The 26,143-nt window shown below is 43.2% G+C and overlaps 1 protein-coding gene and 3 non-coding genes across 8 annotated transcripts in view; 3 read left to right on the top strand and 1 right to left on the bottom strand.

The window, feature by feature from the left end:
* Window positions 1-85: 85 nt before the first annotated feature.
* Window positions 86-158, top strand: trnav-uac (transfer RNA valine (anticodon UAC)). Its single transcript has one exon. It is a non-coding gene; the product is annotated as a tRNA-Val (tRNA).
* A 289-nt stretch (window positions 159-447) lies between these two features.
* Window positions 448-519, bottom strand: trnaa-cgc (transfer RNA alanine (anticodon CGC)). The gene has a single exon. It is a non-coding gene; the product is annotated as a tRNA-Ala (tRNA).
* An 850-nt stretch (window positions 520-1,369) lies between these two features.
* trnas-uga (transfer RNA serine (anticodon UGA)) lies at window positions 1,370-1,451 on the top strand. The gene has a single exon. It is a non-coding gene; the product is annotated as a tRNA-Ser (tRNA).
* Window positions 1,452-6,419: 4,968 nt separating this feature from the next.
* The window catches only part of LOC146975130 (rap1 GTPase-activating protein 2-like), a 48,572-nt gene continuing 28,848 nt past the window's right edge, over window positions 6,420-26,143 (top strand). For 3 of the 5 annotated variants that reach the window (XM_085798816.1, XM_085798814.1, XM_085798815.1), the window contains exons 1-2: window positions 6,420-6,778; window positions 12,402-12,437. In XM_085798816.1, the coding sequence (XP_085654942.1) occupies window positions 6,735-6,778; window positions 12,402-12,437 (80 nt within the window). In that variant the 5' untranslated portion in view covers window positions 6,420-6,734. Of the gene's footprint in view, window positions 6,779-12,401; window positions 12,438-17,942; window positions 18,127-26,143 lie in introns of those variants that run through there. The other 2 variants (XM_085798817.1, XM_085798818.1) reach the window with 2 other exon arrangements.

Genomic DNA, 26,143 nt, shown 5'->3' with positions numbered 1-26,143 from the left:
CCTCACGTTTTATAAAGAAAGGATAATGTCACAATTTTTTTACTTTAATCCTTATATAGTGATATACATATCATAATGTGCCACTGGTTCCATAGTGTAGCGGTTATCACGTCTGCTTTACACGCAGAAGGTCCTGGGTTCGAGCCCCAGTGGAACCACTACTTTTGACTGTGTTAATAGAACAAAAATAATTGGTATGTAATATTGTAACTTTTCTGAATGCAGGAAATATAAAACAGTTATACTCATTAGGATCGAACAAGGTCATCCTCGGGCACAGGCGTAAGTGACAAGAGAGGGAAGAAAGGCACAACTGAATGTTTGACATTCTTTCAATGCTGTTCATGACGCTTCACGAAGTAGAGATACCGCGAGCTTGATCATTACCGATTATCTTTTTTTTTTTACTCTAACATTCCAATCTATGATGTGGGGAAAATAAGAACCTGGAGATGCCGGGGATTGAACCCGGGACCTCATACATGCGAAGCATGCGCTCTACCACTGAGCTACATCCCCTCCCATTATTACGTACGTGCCAGGACTCACTATTTACCCATATAAGAGGGGATATAATGGTTGATATCTATTGTTAGTTCGATACTAGATCAACATCATGTTTTAAAACACACATTAATGCTTTTATTCGATGGGCCATCTGTGTGATCGCTGACCGACAGTCGATTGGATAAAGGTGGTGTAAAAAGAAACTGGTAATTAACACTTTCCTTTTTTCCCTCGTCGGTCCTCGTTCTGTCCCACTTCTTTTCGTCCTACTTGTGTTGTGATCTAGCTACACGAACAGCTCGTTAAGATTGAATTAAAAGCCCAATCTGCCCGAGTAACTGCGCGTCGAAACCATGGAATGCAACTAAGTTCTGTAACCTTTAATCGAGATTCAAAGATTCAGACGTTTTTATATTCAAGTAGGCTACTGACAACTTCGAGATCCACATCACTCAGTTGATTGTTAAGGTTTTTGTTTTTTTTCCCGATTCTGACATACAGTCCATATAAGATGGTGCTTTCTATATGGTTAAATAGTTGTTTTAAATGTTTGTTTGTAGAAGGGACAGATCTTTATTTTTGCATTAGGCTATTCGGTGCTCCGGCCACCAGAGGGAGCACCGAACCACAGAATAGGATACTACAGCCTCTATGACTACAACACGTCACCAGACATGCGATTAAACGGCTTCTCCTGCAGGCGGCGGACCGTGCTTGCCCCGGAACCGTTCATACGCTATCGACGGGTGAGAAGACGGAGCTGCTCTTTGTTAAAACAGCTGAACACAAATAAACACAAAACAAACGACCCAACACCCTAATACCTCATAGAAATATGCTGTAGAAGGCATATGGAGCGCAAGCTGCGATGGCCGAGTGGTTAAGGCGTTGGACTTGAAATCCAATGGGGTTTCCCCGCGCAGGTTCGAACCCTGCTCGCAGCGAAGGACAATGTTTTTCACTCAGTCACTTTTTATCAGTGCCTAATTTTCCCCGTTTTGGTAATAAAAGTCATCACCCGGAAATCGAATTTTTCCTTGTTAAAACAATGGTGCGCTTCCACCACCCCGACTTCCGGCGCGCCGCCATTACTTATTGTTTTATTTCCCACTGTAGCGCTGTTATTTCGTCACTTTATTAAGTTTTAATATTTTTTCATGCGAGAAAGTAAGGGTTTAGATCCCGAATATGCGGTTAGTTTATCCAAATGACGGCTGTTTAGAAGTTTGCTCCGAGTTGGGAGAAGTGAAGCTCCAACACCGCAGTGAAGTTAGTTTTAAGTTGGATATTTGACAGACGCTCCTTCTCAATACATTAAAAATTCATTGAAATTAAGATGTGTTCAAATGCAATAAAAACAGGTGTGTCTCATAGAGGAGGCCTACCATCCTGTGTTGATTTTGAGCCAACAGGTCACATGACCTGGGAGTTATTGAGCTATAATGCTCATATTTACAGTATAAAATATATTTTAAAAAATCATATAAAATACTACATGTGTTTCAATGCAATAAAAACAGGTGTGTGTCATAGGCTTAGCCCTACCATCCTGTGTTGATTTTGAATCAACAGGTCACATGAACTGGGAGTTATTGAGCTCTAACGCTCATATTTACTGTATAAAATAGGCTACATTAAAAATGCATATAAAATATTACATTTGTTTAAATGCAATAACAACATATTTTATGAATTTTTAATGTATTTTATACAGTAAAATGAGCATTATAGCTCAATAACCTGTTGACTCAAAATCAACACAGGACAGAAGATCTAAGTCTCCTCTATGACACACATCTGTTTTTATTGCACTTAAACATAATGTAATATTTTATATTAATTTTTAATTTATTTTATACAGTAAATACAGTATGAGCATTAATAGCTCAATAACTCCCACCTGTTGGCTCAAAATCAACACAGGATAGTAGGGCTAGGTCTCCTTTATGACACCCACCTGTTTTTATTGCATTTAAACACATTTACTATTTTATATGAATTTCTAATATATTTTATACTGTAAATATGAGCGGTAGAAGTCAATAACTCCCAGGTCATGTGACCTGTTGACTCAAAATCAACATAGGATGGTAGGGCTAATCCTCCTCTATGACACACACCTGTTTTTATTGCATTTAAACACATGTAATAGGGTATTTTATTTGATTTTTTTATGTATTGAGAATGCCTGTCAAATATCCAGCTTAAAACCAACCTCACTGCGGTAGCTCCAGCGAGCTGCAGCGAGCACCAGAGGAGCGGATGAGGGGCTCCTCAGCAACCCGCCTGCAGTGCTCGTTTAGCCGGCCAAACTACGTCGTCGTGCTGCGGGAGGAACAATCGTTAATTTATTAAGTTTTTAATATTTTTTCATGCGAGAAAGTAAGGGTTTAGATCCCCAATGTGCGGTTGGTTTCTCCAAATGACGGCTGTTTGGAAGTTTGCTCCGACGTTGGGTGAAGTGAGGCTCCAGTGAGCACCAGAGGAGCGGAGTGACTCCTCAGCAACCCGCCTGCAGTGCTCTTTAGCTGGCCGAACGACGTAGTCATGCCGCAGGAGGAAACGACCGTTAATTAATTTACCCACAGGTTTGTAGAGATTTACTGCTGACTGGTTAAATTCTTTTTAAGAGATAAATGTTGGTCTCATTGATGAAATCTAACAATTGTGGCAGTCGTATTAGTTTGTTTGAATGAAAAGTGAAGCTTCACACAGAGCAGCAGCTCTGCCCCACAGTGAGTGAATATCCTATTGCAAAAATTTTGGGGGGATGCCCTCAAATCACTTATTTTGGGCACTAACGCTAGTGCTGGGGACTGAAAAGTTGGTAAACTGAATTTCAGAAATGTTATCTTGGCTAACCATGTGGAACAAGGTGGATGCACTTCAAAACGTATTTCACCTCTCCATTTATTGATTTTTCAGCAGTTGTAAACAAATGCACCTATTGATTTTTCAGGCTTCTTTGTAAACAGATGCAGTGGCCATGTATTGATTTTTTGCGGCTGCATTGTAAACAAATGCACATGGCCAGGGACTGCTAGCAAAACAGCAGAAAAGCGACAGGACTTACATAGGCCAAGTTCCTAGGCTACATCAGCAGCAGCACTCAACAAAATACAATTGTGTTTTTTTGTACAATTATATATCTTTTATCATACAGAAATAATTCTCATACATGCAATAAATATGTAGCCTATTATTCTTTTTTTGTTGTTACTGTAATTGCTCTTGGGCCCCCCTAGTGGCCATGGGGCCCTAAGCAGGCGCTTAGTTCGCTTAATTGGGCCGGCTCTGCAGTTTCCAATGCAGCCTGCATGTAGCCCACTGGGCCAGACACCATTCCGGTTCTGTCCTTCCTGCTTCCAATCAATGCGCGCCTCATTACATATTAATACAATGAACATTGGACCAGTCAAAACCTCGTAGTAAAGTAAAATAAAAACCTGGATTTTCTACCATTTCTTTCTACTTTTCTGAAATAATACTATTATAAAACACAATACAAGAAAAATAGCCCAAAATCTCAAAATTGATCAGTGCATGAAAAAACAGTGTTTTCGCCTGTAGTGTCTTGCCTTAGCAACATGTCAAACCCTACTGTTTCTATTTGGAACTGGTTCTGATACATGTTGCTTTTATGGTTAGGGTAAAGGTTGAGGAAGTGTGTGTGTGTGTTATGGCCACCTGCTCTGTCTGGCCTTTAACATCAAAACAAAATGTCCTTGTTCAACAACATGACGTCTCTCTTCACTCTCCTCGTGGCTTGGCCACGTTCAGCTGCCATCCTGACATATCACTCTGTGAATAATATTTAGTATTTATATTATTATGATTACTAATTAACATCCAAATGGTGTTTTTATTTAATTTAAACAGACGCTTTAAAAAGGAACAATAAAAAATATGTTACAATGACATGTTACCATATGTAAAGTAAAAACAAAGTAGTGGGTGTATTGGTTGGTCTGATTCAGTCTGACAATAACACAACTCTGTGTGACTGTGGCCACACCCCCTCTTCACATCCTGGCACAGGTGAGGTGTCACACAGCTCTACACATATGGTCGGTGCAGGACCACGTAGCTTTTGTTCCCGACATCCAGTTTGTGTTCAAGGGGTGGCTGCACCTGAGGTCACTCCAGGTCAATGTGGGATGTGATTTGTGGGTCAGTGTGTTTGAATCTGATTCATCAGCCTTGACCTCTTCTCTGATACCATCCTCTTTTTCATCATGGTCAGACTTAAGCAGCCGAAAAATCACCAGGATATTTTTGGTTGATTTGTTTGTTGATATTATGGCTGCAGTGAACGTAGTGTCCGTAGGGGGCACGAGCTCAGACTTGATTACAGGTCTGAACAGAAGGCGGGAGGAGGAGAATGAATTTGTCTCAGTGTGGATGAAGTGATCAAAGCTCACACATTGTTCCCTGTTAATCCTGTTCTCCATTATCCTTGGTTGTAATGGGATGTAAATGTATTCACACACACACACAGTGATTTGTGGTGGTTTTTCCACCAGACAGTCAGATATTAACCTCCTTCACAGAGTCTGTTTCAATTTGAAGCTTTGGCAGTTTATATTTAAGCACAGAAACGTCCAAAGTCTACATAAACCCACAGATACAACCAGCTAAAGGCCCGACTCACATCACCACAGTCAGGTTTTCCAGACCAGCACAGTATATCTCTAGCTGGGTAGGTAGGATGGTACAAAGGTAGGATGGCATGAACAAAGGTAGAAAAGGTGGGAATGAAGGGAAGTGGGAAGGTAGGTAGGTAAGGAGGTAGGAAAGTAGAGAGGTAGGAAGGCATGAAAGTGGGTAAGTAGTCAAGGTAAGTTTATTTGTATTAGGGCTGTCTCGATTAATCGACTTAATCGATTAGTAGTAGAGCAGATAAGGGGAAAAATACTTCAGTTTGTGATTCAAACATGAAAATTGGCACAAGTGCTCACTATAATCCACTCTTTTGAAAACGTTTGGGTGTCCACACAAAATTTCAATATTTTAATTTTAGACACTTTCAGTGCCAAATTTTTTATATGTGGTCATGATGTTGACACTGACATTAGGAACAAATACTTGACAAAAAAGAAAGAAAGATAAGAAGCGCTCCTTCCAGAGGCTACTTACACCTCACATTTGTAGCTGCATAAAGCTGTACATGCCATTCCAAGCCTGTAGCAATTGCATCTGCCACAACAGGCATCCCCAAAACGGAGACGGTGTGCCTCAGTGATTTTGTAAATTAATAATCGTCAAATGAAAAAGAAAAAGAAGAAAAGAAAAAAAACAGGAGAAAGCGCAGACGTGCAGTAGTAGGTGGGCTGGAAGACAGGGAGGGCAGGCCAGCTTAATGGGAGTAGTAGGTAGGTAGGTAGGTAGGTAGGTAGGTAGATAGACACAATAGTAGGAAGATGGGTTGGAAGGTATCAAGGGAGATGGAAAGTATGATACAAAGGGAAGTAGGTGGGCAGATAAGAAGGTGGGAGGCATGAAGGTACATATAAGAAGGAAGAGATGTAGGCAGAGGGAATTCATGAACTGCATAGAGCCTTAACATAGAAAGATAAACTGTATTAGGCTCAATGTATTTAAAATAAAAACAATAATTTCCTGCCTTTCAGATGAATGTACAGTAGATGTTGGTGTGGGTTCAGGCTGCAGCTGCAGAGCAACGTTACATAACTTCACATTCAGTAAACTCAGGCTTGTATCCATCCATTTATCTCCATTTATTATGTATGATAGGTTTTCAGAGCAACAGTCTCTACCTCATCAGGGCGGGCAGAGAAAGAGAGAGAGAGGACACCAGAAATACCTCCATTTCTATTCTCTCATTATGTCTCTCGCGCCCTCTCTCTCTCCTGGCTGTGTCTGTAGTGAATTGAAGGAGGAGATGGAGGGAAATATTACTGGCAGGAGAAGACAGCGGGAGGATAAAGAGAGGCAAGGAGAGGGAGCGAGTAGAGAGAGAGAGCGAGGGAGGGAGGCGGTAAGAGCGTGTAAAGGAGGGCGTCTGACGGAGAGGGGAGTATTTATAGGTAGAGAGATGAGGCGATAGAACGGCAGTGAAGAGAGCAGGAGAGAGAGAGAGAGAGGGAGCAAGGGAAGGAGGGAGGAGAGACCAGAGAGGGAGGTAGAGAGACAGAGAGAGAGAGGGAAAACCAGACACAATAAGAAGAAAAGGAAGACAAAGAGGAGGAGAGGGCAAGCGAGGGACCATGCTGAGGAGGAAGAGGAGCGTGTCGTTCGGAGGCTTCGGATGGTGAGTGAGTGTAGAGAGTGACTGTGGCTGGTTCTATGGTGAACGGCTAAATGATCTCATCACACTTTAAAGGGTTCTTGAGTTTGTTTTCCAGCCTCAGCTGCACTGAAGTAAGGGGTTAGGGTTAGGGTGAGGGTGAACTGACATCACACTGACATCATGGTTGCATCACCCCCCTCTTCCCCTCCAAAAAAAATAAAAGACCAAACAAGAGAAACAAATGGGTGAATTGATCTTTTGTTCTGAGCTACTGTGGTTCAATATGAGACAGAATCTGAACATTAACACAGCTGAAGTTAAAATTTGACTTATTTTGAACGGGGTTTGGTTGAAAACTTTCCAGGCTCGGCTGCAAGGTTTCCATAGAGTTGATCCTCCTTTGTCAGTGCGAGCTACGTTCTCTCTCCGTCTGCATCTCTGTTTCCAGTCGAGTGACACTGAACAAAAAGCCTTTTAACCGCCACAGTTAATAAACAACTTTCGGTCATCAGGAATCCACAGAATGACAAAGTTTTACAGCTCAGAGGCTCCTGCATGGTCTCAGATCAGTTGCAGGTGTCTGTTGACATCAGTTACATAGGCCTATGTGATGTAGCCTATAGCCTATTCTAGGTGCAGTCTCTCTCATGGTCGATTTTTTTAAAGGAAACTTAAAAAAAAAAAAAAAAGTTTATTTACTTTAGGACTGCAGCTGATGATTGTTGAGTAATTATCTGTTAACTCATTGAGTGCCGCGCTCCTTTCCAAAGTTTTAGTCAAGTGTACCGGCAAATTAGACCATATTTGACTTTTTATTTTAGAGCCATAGTGTATTCTATATTATTGCCACCAACACATACTGTAGCTCATTTGAAAGGTTTAACTTTATCCTTCAAATGGCCACAAACCGTTTGTTTCTACGTGCCTCCGTTCCTGAGAAAAGTCAAGCTAAACATGGCTGGGTTTCACCAAAATCCCTCCTTTTTTTCTAGAAAAGGAGATAGAGCGTCTTTTATGAAAGGTGCGCTGTTTGTGTCTGTCGCTCTTCAGACACTCGCATTTCTGGATCAAAGGGCTCGTATAAGATAAATATACACAACAATTGTTGTTCTATTCACAAAACCACCATCGGGGGCGGGGGGGGCGCCACTAAACAGCAATAACACAGACGCACCGTGCAGTGTCACAGCCTCTCGCCGCGGAACGTGAGGCTCTGCCGGCCACAGCGGCTCGCGAACACCGGTCCCGCCGGTGGTCGCGGTCCGTCTGTGGTACGGGTCGGTGGTGCCGGTCTGCTTTGGTCCAGAGACCATCAGATTTTACCGCGGGAGGACTTTGGGGAGGACACGGTGTTGCTCCAGATGAAGACCGGGCGGGACAGTGGGCTGAGAGCTTCCTGGTTCAGCTCCCAGCTGCTGCAGCCTCGCGGGTGAGAGCAGAGCAGCAGCGGAGCAGCTGCTGCATCCACATGCAGAACTCCGTTTGCAGAAGCTGAGTTATGATAAAAACTTCCAGATCATGAGCTGTCATGTGACTTTGATCGTCATCTATTTCAGTTCTCCTCGTCGTAGAGTCCCCAAATTTACATATAATGTGTATTAAAGTGTCTATTTTCATAATTTAAAAAAAAAGCAAAAAACGAAAAATTTCGTTTTTGGCACTCAACGCATGGGAACGAAAAACGAGAAATTACGTGGTTGGCACTCAATGAGTTAAATGTCAGACAGTGTAAAACTCAAATATTTATCATTTTAAGTGCTTAACATTACAGATGGATTTTTTCTTGATTAACTGGTTGATTAATTGTCTAACTGATCTTGTTTCCTTAGCAAGAGATGGGGGGGGGGGTGGCATAGAAACTAGGAACTATAAAACTATGAACGGAGGGAGAGCTAGCTTAGCTTAGCATGAACAACAGCAGCTAGTTTATGTTAGCTTTGGGATTGAAAACAGGAAACAGTAGGCTATAGTCTCACATGAGGACTGACAATAGCTTGCTTAGATTAGCAGCCTGGAAACAAGTTGAAACAGCTAGCTTATCTATACTGGCGCGTTAACTTAAAGGACAATTCCAGGCGAATTCAACTCGGGGGTGTATCTATCATTTTAGGTCTAAAAGAAGGAATCTGAAGATTTTCAGTTTAATCGCTCCTGTTTTGCGGTAGTTGCGTCTGTCCCCGCATCGCCACGGCAGCAATGAATGGGAGTGGATGTAAGTTCCGCTGTTTAGGCTGTTTCCATCCCTCAAAGCCGCAATTTTTTTCCACAGACAGCGTCAGATGGCTACTCAAACATACACCGAGAAGTTTATTTACTTCAAGCAAGCCGACATGTTTGTAAAACTAGATCTAATTCAAAGTCTCCCAGAGACTCGCGCGAGACCCAGTTGCCGTGCTTGGTGTGTTCACATGCAATGGGAAAAGCTACCGTTTGTGTCATAAACACAGGAATATCAACTCTTAATTGCTTCAAGTAAAAAAAACTTCTCGGCGCATGTTTGAGTAGCCACCTGACGCTGTCTGCGGGAAAAAATGTACACTTGAAGCAAGTCAAGAGTTGATATTCCTGTGTTTATGACACAAACGGTAGCTCCGACTGCATCTGAATACACCAGCACTGCAACTTCGGGCTCGCGCAAGACTCCGGGAGACTTTGAATTAGATCTAGTTTTACAAATATGTCGGCTTGCTAGAAGTAAATAAACTTCTCGGTGCATGTTTGAGTAGCCATCTGACGCTGTCTGTGGAAAAAAATTGCGGCTTTGAGGGAGGTAAACAGCCTAAACAGCGGAACTTACATCCACTCCCATTCATTGCTGCCGTGGCGATGCGGGGACAGACGCAACTACCGCAAAACAGGAGCGATTAAACTGAAAATCTTCAGATTCCTTTTTTTAGACCTAAAATGATAGGAAAATACACCCCCGAGTTGAATTCGCCTGGAATTGTCCTTTAAGGTCAGGATGTAGTTTTAATTAAAGATAAGAAATAGGCATAGGTAAGTGCTGCACCATGTGAGTAAAAACATGCACAGTCCTAATAACATAACTCGGCTTACATTGAGCCAAATATTCCAATTAAAATCGGTTTAGATGTCCAAACCGAATGAAAATGCTCTGTCAGAATAAACAAGTCCAACGTGTCTACGTAAATGTGTAGTGATGTAGTGCTTGAATGAAAGTGTCAAAACTACTGAGCTCAGATCATAGATCTCCATTTTTGATCAGTCGCAGGATGTTTTGATTTCTAGAGTTCTCAACGGGCCTGACAATTTTGATTAGACCAGACTGGACCCGCGGGTGTTGAAGCCGGGACTTGACACAGCTCACTAGCCAATCAATTTTTGGCCCGCATCTGGCCGGACTCGGCCCAAAAAAGAGGAAAAATGACTTGAGCCATTTCAGCCTCAACCAGCGCGTTGGTCGGGTCGGATACACCTGTTAAGAACACTCAGCGAGTGTCATAGCTGTAAAACGTCCGTTCTGAATAAATGCAATGACACATGTAAACACCCGATCAGATTAGATCATGTCACAAGTACACAGTTAACCTGAAAGACTCATTCTGAATGCATTCAATCAGAGGAAAAAGTGCCCATAACCCTCAGGCTCACTCAGATCTCAGCCTGTGTGAGTAAACCTTGTCAACCTTCAGTCGATCCACCGTTCTAAATCAAGGTGTATCTTCAGCTACGAGTAACCATGGCAACGGCACTCCCCAGACGACAATACAGCGCCGTGCCTGACCTGGATATTTAAATTCCACATATTGGAGTAAACACAGTAAACAGCTGTGAGGTTTCTGTGTCTCAGCTGTTGACTGGTTAAAGACGATGTCACATGTCTCTAAACGCAGCTCTGATTGGACATTTGGACGACGTGCGGTTTTTAAAAGAGAAAGGGTGTTTTATTTGTAGAATGTGTTGGGTAGAGTCCATAAGACCCTGATTTACAGCCCAGATGATGCAGCCTGTGGTCAGGTGTGTCATCATGACTCATCTGGATTTAATCTGAACTCAAACAATATTCTGTCTCCCTAGAAATCAGGTTTAAATACAATAGGTCTAGCTAATAACCTACATAAGAAAATGTGACAAATATTCCTATATTTTGTCCTCTCATGTCTTCTCAGACTGAGCTGGAACACTGTGATGTTGTCGACAGGCCTATGAAGTCCTGGTTCAGGCTGGAATGTAAAGTAGTTTCCCTCTGTGTCATTTTCGCCTCAGTAAATCTCAGTCTGCAGTCGGCCTGTCAAAACTCTCTGTGACCAGAATACACAACTCTCTGTGTGTGTAAACCCTTACACAAGCCTCCTTTTCAATCATTCACTCTCTTTTTATTTCTTTTCCTAATCTGTCCCTCATGTCCCTGTGTAACCTACTTGTATAGCCTACCTCCCCGTCCTTCCACCACTCCTTCCTATCTTATACTTCCTTGTTTCCTTCCATGATATGCATCTAAGAAGTGCCTTATCACCCTTATTTATATGTTCTACACACCCTACTTCATTTTCTACTTCCTGATTCCCTCCTACACCCCTTTGTCCTTCCACATCTTCCTCTTTCCTTGTCTAATTCTCTCTCTTTCTGTTATTCCTCCACATTTTCTCTGATAAGTAAACAGAATGGATTCCATCACCATTCCTCCTCTTCCTTGTCGTCCCCCAGTCCTCCCAGAATTTCGACTGAGCCGACCAATAGAGTTGTAGCATTGAATAATGCAGCAGCAGCTTCAGGGCGAGTGTGGGCGGGTCCTCCCTAGGCCACGCCCCCTTCCTCCATCAGTGTGTGCTGCAAACTAGATCAGGACCGAACAAACAGAGCAGACTAGGTTGAAAACAGACTCCTTCACAGAGACAGTGATGATGAGAATCATTGCTGAGTTTTGATATTGATCTTTGTCAATTTGTGATTGTATTGCTAAATTAATTTTGTGTGTGTGCGTGTGCAGATTTAGCAGTTTAAATGTGTTATTTATGGCCCACGGGAGTTGACTTTTCACTGAGTCATCACATATCCAGGCTTTTAACACTAAGGTCGATCACTCACTCTCACTTTCCATTTTTACATCACTTTTCCTCCTCCTCCTCGTCTTCATCGATCATATTTCACCTGAGGGGAGGGGCTCACACAGTATCTCTAACCCCAACTTTAGCAGAGTTACATAAACACCAGCTGTGACATCATCAGCTCAGAGTCAAACCTATCCAGTAGATTCACATCTGGATGATAAATTGATTGGTTCTGATGAAGTGATGTTATAATCAATATTTATGTCCATCCAACTCTTTCAGTCACCAGCAGAAATCATATTTAGGTGGGAAACTTATCAGTGACTGTGAGCTGCTTTATAGCTGTGTGTGTGTGTGTGTGTGTGTGTGTGTGTGTGTGTGTGTGTGTGTGTGTGTGTGTGTGTGTGAGAGAGAGAGTGTGTGTATGACGTAAATGTGTGATTTATTGCAGTCATAGCACTTTAATAAAAAGGGTTTTTATTGCTGTGAACCTCTGAGGTCACACACACACAGACACACACACAGGTTATTAAGGTTAATAGAGTATGCAGCGGTAACGTCTGGGTGTTTCTCTTGTTATCAAAGTGAGATGTACAGTATTTTAACGGTATGTCCCTCTCTCCCTCTCTCAGGATTGATAAATCCACCGTCAGCACTCTCAGAGCTCGGTGAGTAACAACCTGGATCTAATGTGACTGAGTCACGTCAGAAACAGAATGAGTGAGGAGGATCAGACCAGTTCAGTTCAGACCTGTTTTCTTGTGTGTAACAACATGTCTGTCCTGGGTGATGATCCGTCCTCTGTCTCTCACCCTGAGCTGTTTTGTGGTGAGGGAGTTTTTCCTCAGTGGATGTGAGGACAGAGGATGTTGTTATGCAGTTGATTATAGTGATGATGATGATGATGATGATGATGATGATGATGATACTTATGATGAAGATAATGATGATGATGATGATGATGATGATGATGATGACGATGATGATGATGGTGATGATGATGATGATGGTGATGGTGATGATGATGATGATGATGATGGTGATGGTGATGATGATGATGATGGTGATGATGATGATGATGATGATGATGATGATACTTATGATGAAGATAACGATGATGATGATGATGACGATGATGATGATGGTGATGATAATGATGATGGTGATGGTGATGATGATGATGATGATGGTGATGATGATGATGATGATGATGATGATGATGGTGGTGATGATGATGATGATGACGATGATGATGGTGATGCTGACGATGATGATGGTGATGATGATGATGCTGATGATGATGATGATGACGATGACGATGGTGATGATGATGGTGATGAGGATAGGGCTGCCCCCTAATAGTCGACCAAGCACTGGTCGACCAAAAAATCATTAGCCGACCAAAATTTCATTGGTCGATTGGTCGCAAGAAAAGAAAAGAAAAACATTTGGAGCCGTGTCTTGTCAAAAATAAGTCAAAATCAATGACTGAACTGTATAGGCTATGGGGCTTTTATTTTGAAGGGCCAGATACAGGAAGTCATGACGTGACACTTTTTGTTGTTGTTTTTTTTACACGGCACGGCAGTCTCTCTCGTATCACCGCTGTTTCAACGATTAGCGGGTGCTGTCTGAGCCCCGGCCCCGTCCCACAGCGCTCACCGGCGGTCAGTCTCGTAGTGTCACGGAGCGGATCCATGGTAGTCTCCGCTGCAGTCAGAGACCCGCACCGCTCCACGCCGCGGACCCCCTACCCCACCTGTCTTACAGCCTGAGCTCAGTAACTTTTTACCCTCCTCATCTACTGTGTTTATTGGTGATAAACAGGCATAGCTACACCCGACCGGCTTGTTGATTCTCGGACCCAACACGGCCAGAGTCGAGCATTAACTAATTAATTCTCAACCTGACCGTGGGCAAAAAAAAGGAAAACGAAAGCCAGGGGCAACACTGTTAACTGTTAATCAACTTCATAAGCTGTGTGATGTGTGTGTTTGTATGTGTGCGCTACTGTGGCGGAACATGACCAACGCGGCGGTGGTGGGGGGGGGTGTCTATTTTTTTTTATTTATTTTTTCCTCGGGGGGGGGGTCGATTAGTCGATTAATCGCCATAAGTGATGACTACTGGTCGACCAACAAAATCTTTGGTCGGGGGCAGCCCTAGATGATGATGCTGATGATGATGATGGTGATGATGATTCAATTCAATTCAATTCAATTCAATTCACCTTTATTTAAAGTGTAAAATCACCAAAACATGGTCTCAGAACACTTTACAGGACAACACACACAGAGGAGAGAATTAGAGATGACAATAAGGCCAACATGACAGAACAGCAACAACAACAACAGCAACAACAACAACAACAACAACAGAAACAGTGACGATAGTGACACGAAACAAAGAACAAAAATGAAGCAAAGACAAACAACAGAACAGAAATAAAACGTGCTATCAGGGTATACCGTATGTTTGAGAAAATAGATGGGTCTTTAGTCTGGATTTGAAAATGGTTATGGAATCTGCATCTCTAACTGATTGCGGGAGCCTGTTCCAGAGGAGTGGGGCACGGTGGGAAAATGCTCTTCCGCCTGCTGATTTTTTGTTGACTTTGGGGACCATTAGGTAGTTACCATTCTGTGAGCGGAGGGCACGTGTGGGAGTGTATGGGATGAGTAGGTGTGACAGGTATGGAGGTGCAAATCCATGTAGGGATTTGTAGGCCAGTAGGAGTAATTTGAAATCTGATCTGGATTTGATTGGGAGCCAATGGAGTGAGATTAGAGCTGGGGTTATATGATCAAATTTCCTAGTTTTGGTGAGTATTCTGGCAGCTGTATTTTGGACAAGTTGTAATTTGTGTGTGCTACGGTGTGGTAGGCCGGAAAAGAGAATATTACAGTAGTCTAATCTGGATGAAACAAAAGCATGAACCAAAATCTCTGCGTCTGAGGTACTTAGGAGAGGACGGATCTTTGTAATGTTACGGAGATGAAAAAATGCTGTCTGGGTGATTTCCCTGATGTGTCTGTCAAAAGACAAGGTGGAATCAAAGGTCACGCCGAGGTTTTTAACTGTATGGTGTGGAGTGATAGTACAACCATCAATGTTTAGCCTAAGGTCGGTGAGGAGTGGTAGTTGGTTGGTCGGGCCTACGACTAATATTTCAGTTTTGCTTGCATTCAAACGTAAGAAGTTTTGTGACATCCAGTCAGTGACAGCAGCTAAGCAGGATTCAAGATTTGCAAGATGGGAGTGATCGTCGGGTGTAATTGGTATGTAAATCTGCGTGTCATCTGCGTAACAGTGGTAGTTAATGCCAAATCTACGAAATACTTCACCAAGGGGGAGTAAGTAAATGCCAAAAAGCAAGGGACCCAAGACAGAACCTTGTGGAACACCAGACTGCACTGAGGAGGATTCGGATGTGGTGTTGTTATATGAGACACAATGCCTTCTGTCGCTCAGATATGATTTTAACCAGGAGAGTGCAGTACCGTGGATGCCTACGTAGTTGGATAAACGGTCTAATAAAATGATATGATCAACAGTGTCGAACGCTGCGCTTAGATCCAGGAGAATGAGGAGGGAAGAAGAATTGGAGTCTGATGCAAGGAGAAGGTCATTGGTTACTTTAGTGAGAGCAGTCTCAGTACTGTGAAGTGATCTAAAACCTGATTGAAAAGGGTCACAGAGGCTGTTGCGTGAAAGGTGATCAATTAGTTGACTTGAAACTATCCTTTCAAGAACTTTGGAGATGAAAGGTAGGTGTGAGATTGGTCTAAAATTATTCAAAACTTCAGGGTCTAGGGAAGGTTTTTTGAGTAGTGGTTTGATCACGGCAGCTTTGAGAGTGTTAGGGACAATGCCAGATGACAGGGACCTGTTTATAATGTTGAGTATGGGGGTGCCTAGGATAGGAAGAAGTACTTTAATTAATTTTGTAGGTAGTGGGTCATATAAACAGGTTGTTGGTTTAGATGAAAGCACTATCCTAGAAAACACATCTAGAGAAATTGACTCAAAGTTCCAGAGTGTCAGAGTCTCATCTAGGATTCTTACTGGGCTAGAAGAGGGCTCTGGACCCTTCCTGAGTAGATGGCTGCCAATTTCATCTCTAATACAGGAGATTTTGCCATTAAAGAAGTGAAGGAAATCGTCAGCAGTAAATGAAGAGCTATTTTCTGGAGGTGGTTGGCAAGTGAGGCTTGCAACAGTGTTGAATAAAAATTTCGGATTATTTTTGTTATTGTTAATAAGAGATGACAGATAAGATGTTCTGGCAGCGGAGAGCATGCGTTTGTAGTCCTGAAGACTGTCACTCCAAGCTAATCGGAAGACCTCAAGTTTGGATGAGCGCCATTTGCGTTCCAGTTTTCTACAAATGCGTTTTTGTGCACGAGTGGTATCATTGAACCAGGGAGAAGGTTTTCTGGAGCGACGCGTTTTTATGCGGAGGGGCGCAACAGATGATGATGATGATGATGGTGATGATGATGATGATGGTGATGATGGTGATGATGATGATGATGGTGATGATGATGATGATGATGATGATGATGATGATGATGATGATGATGATGATGATGATGATGATGGTGAGTCTGGCCTACAGCAGTAAACAGCTGTGTATATTTGGACCTGTTGGACTGTGACTGTGGCTCAGATGGCGACAGTGACTCTGTTGCTTCAGATGCATGATGGGAGAAACACACACACCTCTCTGACTGTCTGTGTGTGTGTGTTCAGATCACTGGGTTATACAGAGGATTCAAACAGCAGTTGAATCAGCTGTGGTCACTTCCTGTCTGCAGTGCATCGTGGGTATTCACACAGCTGTCCCCGAGTCGTCCAGGTTGATTCATCAGTCGACTTAAAGAGGCACAAAATCAACAAGCATCAGTTTTTCAACATCAATAGTAAACATGTGATGTGTGACATGTGGCATGTGTGTGTGTGTGTGTGTGTGTGTGTGTGTGTGTGTGTGTGTGTGTGTGTGTGTGTGTGTGTGTGTGTGTGTGTGTGTGTGTGTGCGTGCGTGCGTGCCTCTGGGGAAGGTGACCTGTCTATCTGACAGAGTATTCTGCTCTTTTCCCTCCAGCACTGTTATCATCTGTCCATCAATTCTCTCTCTATACATCCTCTGCGTCTCTTTGTATGTGTCCTCTATGTCTCGCCCTCTTTCTGTCCTCTGTGTGTGCGTCTCTCTCTCTTTTCCACATCTCTCTCTCTATGTGCCCTTTACGCCTCTCTCTCTCTCTGCGTCCTCTGCGTGTGTGTCCTTCTCTCTCTGTACATGTCCTCTGTCTCTCTTTGTAAGTCCTGTATGTCTTTTTCTTTCTCTACATCCTCTGTGCCTCTCTGTCTCCCTCTCCCCTAAATCTGTCTTTCTAAATGTCCTCTATGTCCCCCCCCTCCCCCCGTCTCTCTCTCCCCCTCTATGTGTCACTCTCTCAGAATGTGTCCTCTAAGGCTCTACCTCTCTCTCTCTCTCTCAAGGTCCTCTATGTTTTTTTTTCTGTCTCTGTGTGTCTGCTATGTCTCTCTCCCTCTCTGCATGTCCTCTGTGTCTCTCTCTCAGCAGTGCTCCTCACCCTCTGAGATTGAACTCTCTGAGCTCCTCCTGTTGCTGTGATTCTGTTTACACCATGCAGAACTACAATCTTGTGTCGTCAGTGTGTGTGTGTGTGTGTGTGTGTGTACTTGTACTGCTATACTTGTGAGGACCAGTTTGAGTTTTAAACCATCAGAGTGAGGACCTTTTGGAAAGTGAGGACATTTATAGCCGGTCCTCAATTTCTCAGACCCCTTCCAAGGACTGTTTGAGGGTTAAGACTTTATAATAACTAGGTTATTATAATTAGGTTTAAGTTAGGTTAAGAGTAATGGTTAAGGTTAGGCATTTGTTTTGGATGGTTAAGGTGGGTAAGGGGCTAGGGAATACATTATGTCAATGAGTGTCCTCACAAAGATAGCCATACAAACATGTGTGTGTGTGTACCTGCAGCTCTACATTCCTTCACTGTGTGGAAACGGCATCATCGTCTGCTCCTCGGCCCCATCTTTTCTCCCGTTTTTTTCTCTGTGTGTGTTTTCCTCTCAGTGTTCATCCATCTGCCCCTCTCTCTCTCTCCTTCTCACTCTCTCTTTCCCTCTCTCTTTATCTGCCTCTCTCCCTCTCTCTCGCTCTCTAAGTGATTAAGGTGCCATAATCCTGATGGTCCCGCTGATGCTACAAGAGGAGGGGGGGAGGGAGAGAGAGGGACAGAGAGAGAGAGAGAGAGAGGTACTTGTGCGTTAGATTTGAGCGAGATGCTTAGTAACCGACGGCAACGCTATGCCACACAACCACTGGTGAGTCTGGCATCTCCCCTCATCCTCCATCTGCGTGTTTGTGTGTGTGTTGTTTTATGGATGTGTTTATGTGACACAGTAATGTAACTCGTGATGCATTCATGTGTTGTAGTATTTATCAGTTCACGTTGAAGTTTTTGTATATTTGTAGGCTACACGTTCTGTTTGTTTACGCCATAGCTACAGTTAACTGCACACACGCTGCTCTCTAACACAATCTGAACTCTGATCTGATTTCTGAAACTTTTACCCTCAACAGAGTTTGTAGATAGATGAATCGATGCATGTGTTTTTTCTGCAGTTTCATATATAAGTAAGATCACATTCCCCCAAAATGTGTTACGCCTGGTGTGTGTGTGCGTGCGTGTGTGTGTGCAGCTAAAGGGCAGACAGTCTGTCTGTCTAGAAACCGAAGCCAGCAGCGTCTCCTCTCCTCTCCTCTCTGTGGCTGCTGTTGTTGTTGTTGTCGCTGTCGTTTTGTTTACAATCTTGTTGTTGTTAATTTTCACACCGTTGTTGGCAGCAGTGACACATTAGCCTCCGGTGGGTCTAATTATCATCCTGTCAAAGAGGGTGTGGCTGCAGGTGGTTGACAAACACAGATTTCCGAAAAGTCAGTGAATACACACATTTGTTAGTTCGTGCAGCAGCAGCAGCGTGAGCCTGAAGCCACAGAGACACTGAGATCGTCACCAGCCAGCGCCCCCTGAAGGCTTCACTCCCCATTACAACCTCAGCAGAGAAGTGTTGGACCGAACAAACACACTGAGCACCGCAGAGTCACAACAGATGATGTGAGATTTTGTTGGAATTTGAAAACAGGAAAACACTGTCACACTATGGATGGATGGATGGATGGATGGACAATAGATAGGTTTTTGCATAGATTGATGTATAGATAGAAAGTGTAGGACAGACGGATTGATGACAACCAACAGGAATCAGAATCATTGAGGACCAAAGAACCACACTTATCACACCTATATAATCAGATCTTACCCGTGAATGTTCTTAAACAGGGGCATTTATTGGACCTCAAACTTTCACCTTGAGGACTTCTTGAACCAAGGGTTCACCTTCACACCATGACACCAGAACCAGCCCTGAAAAACGAGCTGGTGTTGATCATCAAAGGCTCATAAAGGAACAATAACGGGACGTAAAGCCTCAGTTTTAAATCAGGAGCAACAAGCTGGAGCCAATCAGCTCATTCTGATCAGCATCATCCAGCTCTGGGCCTTGTGGCTCATAAATGAAATTTAGGTGGGTTGAAGATGACTTTGGAAGCAGACAAAACAATCTCAACTCAAGGGCCACTTACTTGCTTCTTTTGGAACTTTCAAACAAAGAGTTGAGCTGAGTGTTTTTGTCTGTCATGCTCAAGCCTTGTTATAGTGCAGGTCTACCAGAGGCATTTGTTACTTGGGACATGTGGTGGCTCAGCTGACAGGGCCTGTCAAGGAGGTCTTTGGGCATGCCTCGCTTTAAAACTGAAACGTCTCCAGTGCTTTGAAGGATTCTGGCTCTTTTCTCTGCTTTGTCTGTTGACTTTCAGACATGTGGTGCTGACAACAGTGCCATGGTTCCTTGCTCTGAGGCAGGAGACTTGGATGAGGAACCTTTCTTGTCACAGTCTGTTTGTGATTTTAATGGACAGTGTTTTGGTGTACCAGTGGATGGAGGGTGTCTGGCACCGTGACCTCAGCATTCAATCAGGCTGTTTGTTGACGATCTGGTGGCTTCCTCAGACCATGACCTCCATGCAGCCGGGGACAGACGAGTGAAAACTTTTGCAGATGAGAGAAACCAATTCATGACTGAACAACTTCTCATGCATCAGGTGGCTTCACTGCAAAGTGCAGTGCAAGAAAAGTTTATCCTTTCTCAACTCCAGGCACCGCATTGGCCAGTCACATTGGCAGGCTTGGGAAGTAACGGATTACATGTAACAGCATTACGTAATTAGGATACAAAAAAGGTAACTCTAATCCATTACAATACAGATTACCGGTATATTTGATAAAAACGGCGATTACTTGGCAGGATTAAATAAACCACCGGCCACTGCTCCGTCTCCAGAGCCCAGATCAGCTGGTAACAGCCGTGCACAGTATAGAGTGACAATAAATTGGAAACAACAAATCACTGTGCCTTTTTTGAGGCTGATTTGCTGTTCAACATCACTCCATGTTTTGTTTTTTTAACTTTCTGTTTGTATTGTGTTCTTGTGGAACAAATGTTTTGTATCATAAAATGTCGCAGTTTTTCACCTCCATGAGGTCCTGTTAGCTTCAGGACCCTCTGAATGACCGGTGACTTGTCGTTTGTGTCGATGGGTGTGACTTATCTTGACAAAGTGCTGATTTTACAATCAGGAGTTTATCCATTGTCTTTTATTTTGAAATTTACCAGATGACCGGTGAATTTGACTTCCTGTTTGGAGTGATCTAGTCCATGTGGATTGATACACGCTGGCTGCCAGACATTCTTAAGTTGCATGTTTGGGGGATGCCAACTTCAAGCAGGCTGCATGTCATTCCCCCTCTCCCATTTCCTGTCTCTCTCAACTATCCTATCAAATGGCAAAAGATTGCATGTTTGGTACTGAAGTAATCCAAAAGTAACTAAAGTAATCCAGTACATTACTTTAATTCTGTGATACTTACTTTAACAGGTAACTTGTAATTGTACTGAATTACATCTTTAAAGGAACCCTCCCAACCCATGCACATTGGAGCAAGCACACATTACTATTAGATTACATGGTAACATGAAAGGCGTATCTTTGTGTGACAGTTGACAGGTCCTGTCACTATGCCTCCAATTGATCATGTGCCCTGGCTACTTGTCCACAGGGATGTCCCTTTGGCTGAATGGCAAGCGTGCATGACTCTTACCCGGGAGACTAGGGTTCAAACCCCAACGGGCCCTCCTTCGTCCTGCCACATTTGCCTGTGGTCTTACGAAAAAAGAAAGTACTCACTTACTTGATAGTTAATTAACACCTGGGAGCAACTCCATGCACCAACTGGTGTGGCCACATAGGGCCGGATCTACATAAGGATTGCATGTATAAAAATGTGTGCAAACTTGACTGCATGTGCAAAGCTGATCTACTACCCAGGTGCACTGAGGATTGACAACACACGCAAACCGTGTTTGCAGCTCTTCCTCCTTTGCCAAGGTTTTCCTTGTTTTACCAACCAAGACAACACACGCAAACCGTGTTTGCCCGTGTTTGAGAGATTGCGTCTCTCAAACAGGCAAAATTGCACGTAATATGGACGTTTCTGCCAGAACGCGCAAAATAATGGGAAGAGTAGATGCAAATAAATTTAGCGCATGCAATGATTCCAAACCTGAAACAGATTGCGGTGGCAATTTTTGCATCTTTATTTAGCCCGTTTGAAAAGCAAGTCTTTGTATTTTAATTGCGTTGTTACTCTGCATTGTTTCTGTATTTTAATTGTGTCGCTATTTTAATATAAGCGTCTTTGAGCACCTGTAAAAGCGCATTATAAATAACATTTATTATTATTATTAACTGGCACAGTTTTTGCCACAAATGGCTGTGGATACTGAATTAATACGTTCCAGGGCAAAAGCTCTTGTATCTCTGCATTTCCTCACGTCTGGGTCATTCCAGCAAACTGTAGCAGTTTTTCAGGTGTGGTAAAAGTCCTTTAAACACCGTTACACACGCCGCACCTCTCTCCTCCGGTACGCTCCTCTCCTCTCCTCCCGGGACTGAGAGACGTCACCACTGCCTTCACGCCGTCTATGATCCCTCTGGTCAGGGCGTTTAGACCCCAGTGGACACCTGCTGCCCAACACTGATCACAGCAGCTCTTCCTCGTTTGCCGAGGTTTTATGATAAACCAAAATTTCTTTTGTTCTCATCTTGTTTTACCAATCACATATAATCTCCCTCATTTCTTCTGCTGCAGCTCTACAATATGTTTATTTGTCTCTCTATTAATACATCTGATCACATTTTCATTCTGCGTTTGTGTCCATCCAGCTCTCTGTCCACACTCTCCATGGTGGAAACGATGACCACACACAAAACACTTATTTTGATATAGCGTGTGTTGTCATTTAGCGTGTTAGCTACTCTTAATAGATCACCCATTTTGCGTGCGCTAACCAAACACGCAAAATTTTTACTAGGAGCACGCAATTTAGCACAAGTTATCTTAGTAGATCTGGCCCTTAGTCTTTTCATTTTTAGGAACATCCAACTGCCTAAGACCCTCTTTTGGACATTACCTGTCTGGACCTGGAGGTCCCTTCTGTCCCCTGCTAAGTTGACTGAGGTGTTGCACTGTAAGGCCTATAAATGCAAATAGTTCCTATTGTTGTCCTGTATGACCAATGTAACCTTAGATTGACCACCCCCCTGCCCTCCAGTCAGTAGCCTATATTACCTCAGACTGGAGTACCAGTAAACTCACACCACTTCAACAAACTGGAGCAAAGGACTTTTCTTCAGTTTCGCAGTGTTGTTCGGTCCTGTTTCTGGATTTATTTCACAGCAGCAACACAACCCCACAAGTGAAGTCTTGTTTGTTTTTCAATCCTCTCTTGGTTGTTGGTTGATTTGGACTTAAAGCCGGTTAGTTAAATGGTCTCACAACAACCTCTCTCCTGTAACTTGCAGAGATTGAAGAGTCCTCTGTTTTCCTGTCGGTCAGCGTCAGATAACATGTCGTAGACGTTGTCTGTTGTCTGTTGTTGTCCCCTATGAATCATTGCACCAGATAAAACCAGTGGCTGTTTGATGATCTGCCAGTTTTGTTTCTGATATCCCACTTCTTTTAATTCAGACATTTATCATCAAGTATTATTTCAGCTAAGAGACATTAGAGACTGGTCACTGTGGGTCAGCAGGTTCCTACAAACACCAAAGGTTGTTTCTCTGCAGGCCTGAGATCAGTCAATGTTTAAAACAAATACCACCTAAAGCAGTGAAACATGAAGCGTACCCGGTGTGCTTGGTAAAAGATTTTTTGTTGTCCCGCTGTTGTCACATTACTGATTCATGAAGGAGGAACTTGAGGGTTAAATTTGAATTTTACTGAACAGCTTTGATGTTGCTTCAGAGCCCAGGAGGCTTCCTGACTGGAAAAGACACCACAAATACATTTTTCATGACTTTACGTGCTGGAGAATTACTTGGAGCTGTGCCAGCTGAGTACAGGAAGAAATGTTGAACTGTATACAGTTTAGTTGAAGTCAGTTCTCTGCTGGTGGCCCAGACACAATGCAAAAGCAACAACCTAAATTCAAAGCATGTTGATAATAAACTATTAGCTGACAATAACACTATATTGTTTTTTCAGTTAACATCAGTAGACAGACTGTCCACTACATGAGGACTCAGGAATGGTCATTTAATTTTGAGGTCTCAAAAATGTGACTACAAGTTTACATGTTGTCATAGTGTTAATAGTAGAAATGCAGCCTGCTTTTTTCTTGAAGTTATAAAATATTCTCCTACCTTTAAGCTTCTCTGCACAGGTAAAATGAGACCCTCCTGAATCGTACATTTTAACCTTGTTGGTTATCAAGCGTCGCCTACCAGTCAGAAAACAATCAAACTGAGCATCTGTAACACTAATTATACCACAATCTGTCGAACTACCGAGACATTTTCCAAGTCAGTGATGTTGTTGCTACAGGCAGATGATTTGTGATCTGTGAATGTCACAAATGAGCAAAGTTTTACAAAGTATTTATTATATTCATGTACTTTTTTTGTCTAGGGGTGGAACCGTTCACATAACTACGATGTGTCATGCACCAGTTAAGATGCCCAGCCTATAAGGGCTTACAAGACACATTTCATATTTAGACAACAAACAAAATCATGAAAGTACAGACAAAACAAAAACCACATGGAATTCACATAAATAATTCACTTTTTCTTAGTGTCCAGGGGCACTTTTGTATGAAAGTAGCTATAGTAAAGACTTCTTTTCTGAAGAACCATTCCATCTTTACCTCATCATCAACCCAAAACAACTCAGGCTTCACATTTTGCATTTTCTGAAACAAAAACAATATTTATTACATATTAATTAAAGTGAAGATGGCAATGCTTCTCTGTACTATGATATGATGGATGAGTTTCTACCTGTCATGATAGAGATGAAACAGCAGCACCTCTGAGAAGTATCTCTCTCTACGTGTCACATTCCTGCAGGTTGTTGATAAAGTTTTGACTTTTAACGTGTTAACGCACATAACTATGACTTGGTTGTTGTTTCACTCCACCGCTCTGATGCAACTTCCCATGTGTGTCTGTGTGTGCAGGGCTGACACACATACACACACTGTAACCCTGCATCTATAGGACTTATTGATGCTGTCACAGAGCAGACTGAAACATGCTGTGGCTGGGGATCCTCGATCTTTTCTCTGTCTCTGAGCAGCTGAACTCAACACTGAAGCCTCCAACTCTGATCCAATAGAAAGAGAACTTCTCTGGGTTGCAGCCAAGAGTGTGGCTCAGGGCAGTGGACCAATTGAATTCTGACACTAAGCATTAAAGGGATAGTTCAACATTTTGGCAAATAGGTTTGTTACCTTTATTTATTGGTGCTATTTTTAGAACGGCCACGCGGAGCGGCGAGCTATCCAACAACTCCAAAACGCTCTGGTGGACAAGTTGTGACCTGCACATTCACTACGCTATGAGATAATAACAGAAGTTACCAGACGGAGTTGTTTTAGAGGTAAATTCATGCAAAACTGAGCGAGCGATATAGCGCTGCAGCTGAGCAAATAGCGCGATGTAGCGCATATGGGGCCGGATTTACTAAGATCTCAGATAGCAGGCGCTATATTGTTTGCGCCCGCTATAATATTGCAAGTTTGGTTAGTGCACGCAAAACAGGTGACCTACTAAGAGTAACCCGCTAAATGAAAACACGTGCAAACCGCAATATGTAAATGAGGGTTTTGTGCGTGGAAATCGTTTCCGCCATGGAGAGAGTGGACAGAGAGCTGGACGGACGAAGGGACAGAATGACATTTGATCCGATGCATACAATGACAGCATGTGTGTTCATCTCTCTCGCGCTCTGTTTAGATAAATAAACACAAATCGCTACAGGGCCCAACTCGTCATATAGTGACGAACAGGCAGCAGCTGCAGTGACAATCACACACCTATAACATGTGTGTGTGTGCCGCCCATGATCCAGTGGATTAATAGAGAGGTCAGGTGGGACGCACGGATCTAAACGCTCTGACCACTGACCAGAGGGATCAAAGACGGGTGAAGGCAGCGGTGACGTGTCTCAGTCCGGGACCGGGACTGACGGAGCTGAGCAGCCAGGTACTAGAGAGGAGAGGAGAGGAGAGGAGAGGAGCGCACTGCAGGACAGACGTGCCCCGTGCGTAACGGCGCGTAAATGACTTTTAACACGGCTGAAAAACTGTTACAGAATTACCCAGACGTGAGGAAATGCAGAGATGTAAGATCACGGGGCTCTGACAGGTATCAAATCAATAAACGCATACGTTTTGGCAAAGTTGTATCAGTTAGTACATGGTTTTCAGACGTGGTGAATAAAGACGCAAAAACAGGCACCGCAATCTCTTCCTGGTTTGATAAATCACATTGCACATGCTAAATAAATCGATTTGCATCTACTCCTCCCAGTATTCTGCACGTTCTGGCTGAAGCGCCCATATTTACATATTCATCAAGGCAAACATGCTAAATGGATCGCACGTGCTATTCTGCCCGTGTGAGGGACGCAATCCTAGGTGCGTCCGGTTAGTAGATCAGGTTCCACATGTGTTTGCGCGTGCAATCACGTTTGCACACGTTTTAATACACGCAAACCTTTAGTAAATCCGGCCCTTAGCGTGCGCCCCTGTCTGTGTGTCTATGTGCGGGCAGAGATCAGAGATGGTGTTTTAAATAACCATGCTAGCGTTTCACCAGCTCTCATCTCTGCCAGTCAGCAAACTGCCGCCTCTCTCGCGCACGTAGACACACATGAGA

The sequence above is a fragment of the Trachurus japonicus genome, chromosome 14 (assembly GCF_045865225.1).
Source record: "Trachurus japonicus isolate A0001 chromosome 14, Traja_1.0".
NCBI lineage: Eukaryota > Metazoa > Chordata > Actinopteri > Carangiformes > Carangidae > Trachurus > Trachurus japonicus.
This window is presented reverse-complemented; position numbering and strand designations above follow the sequence as displayed.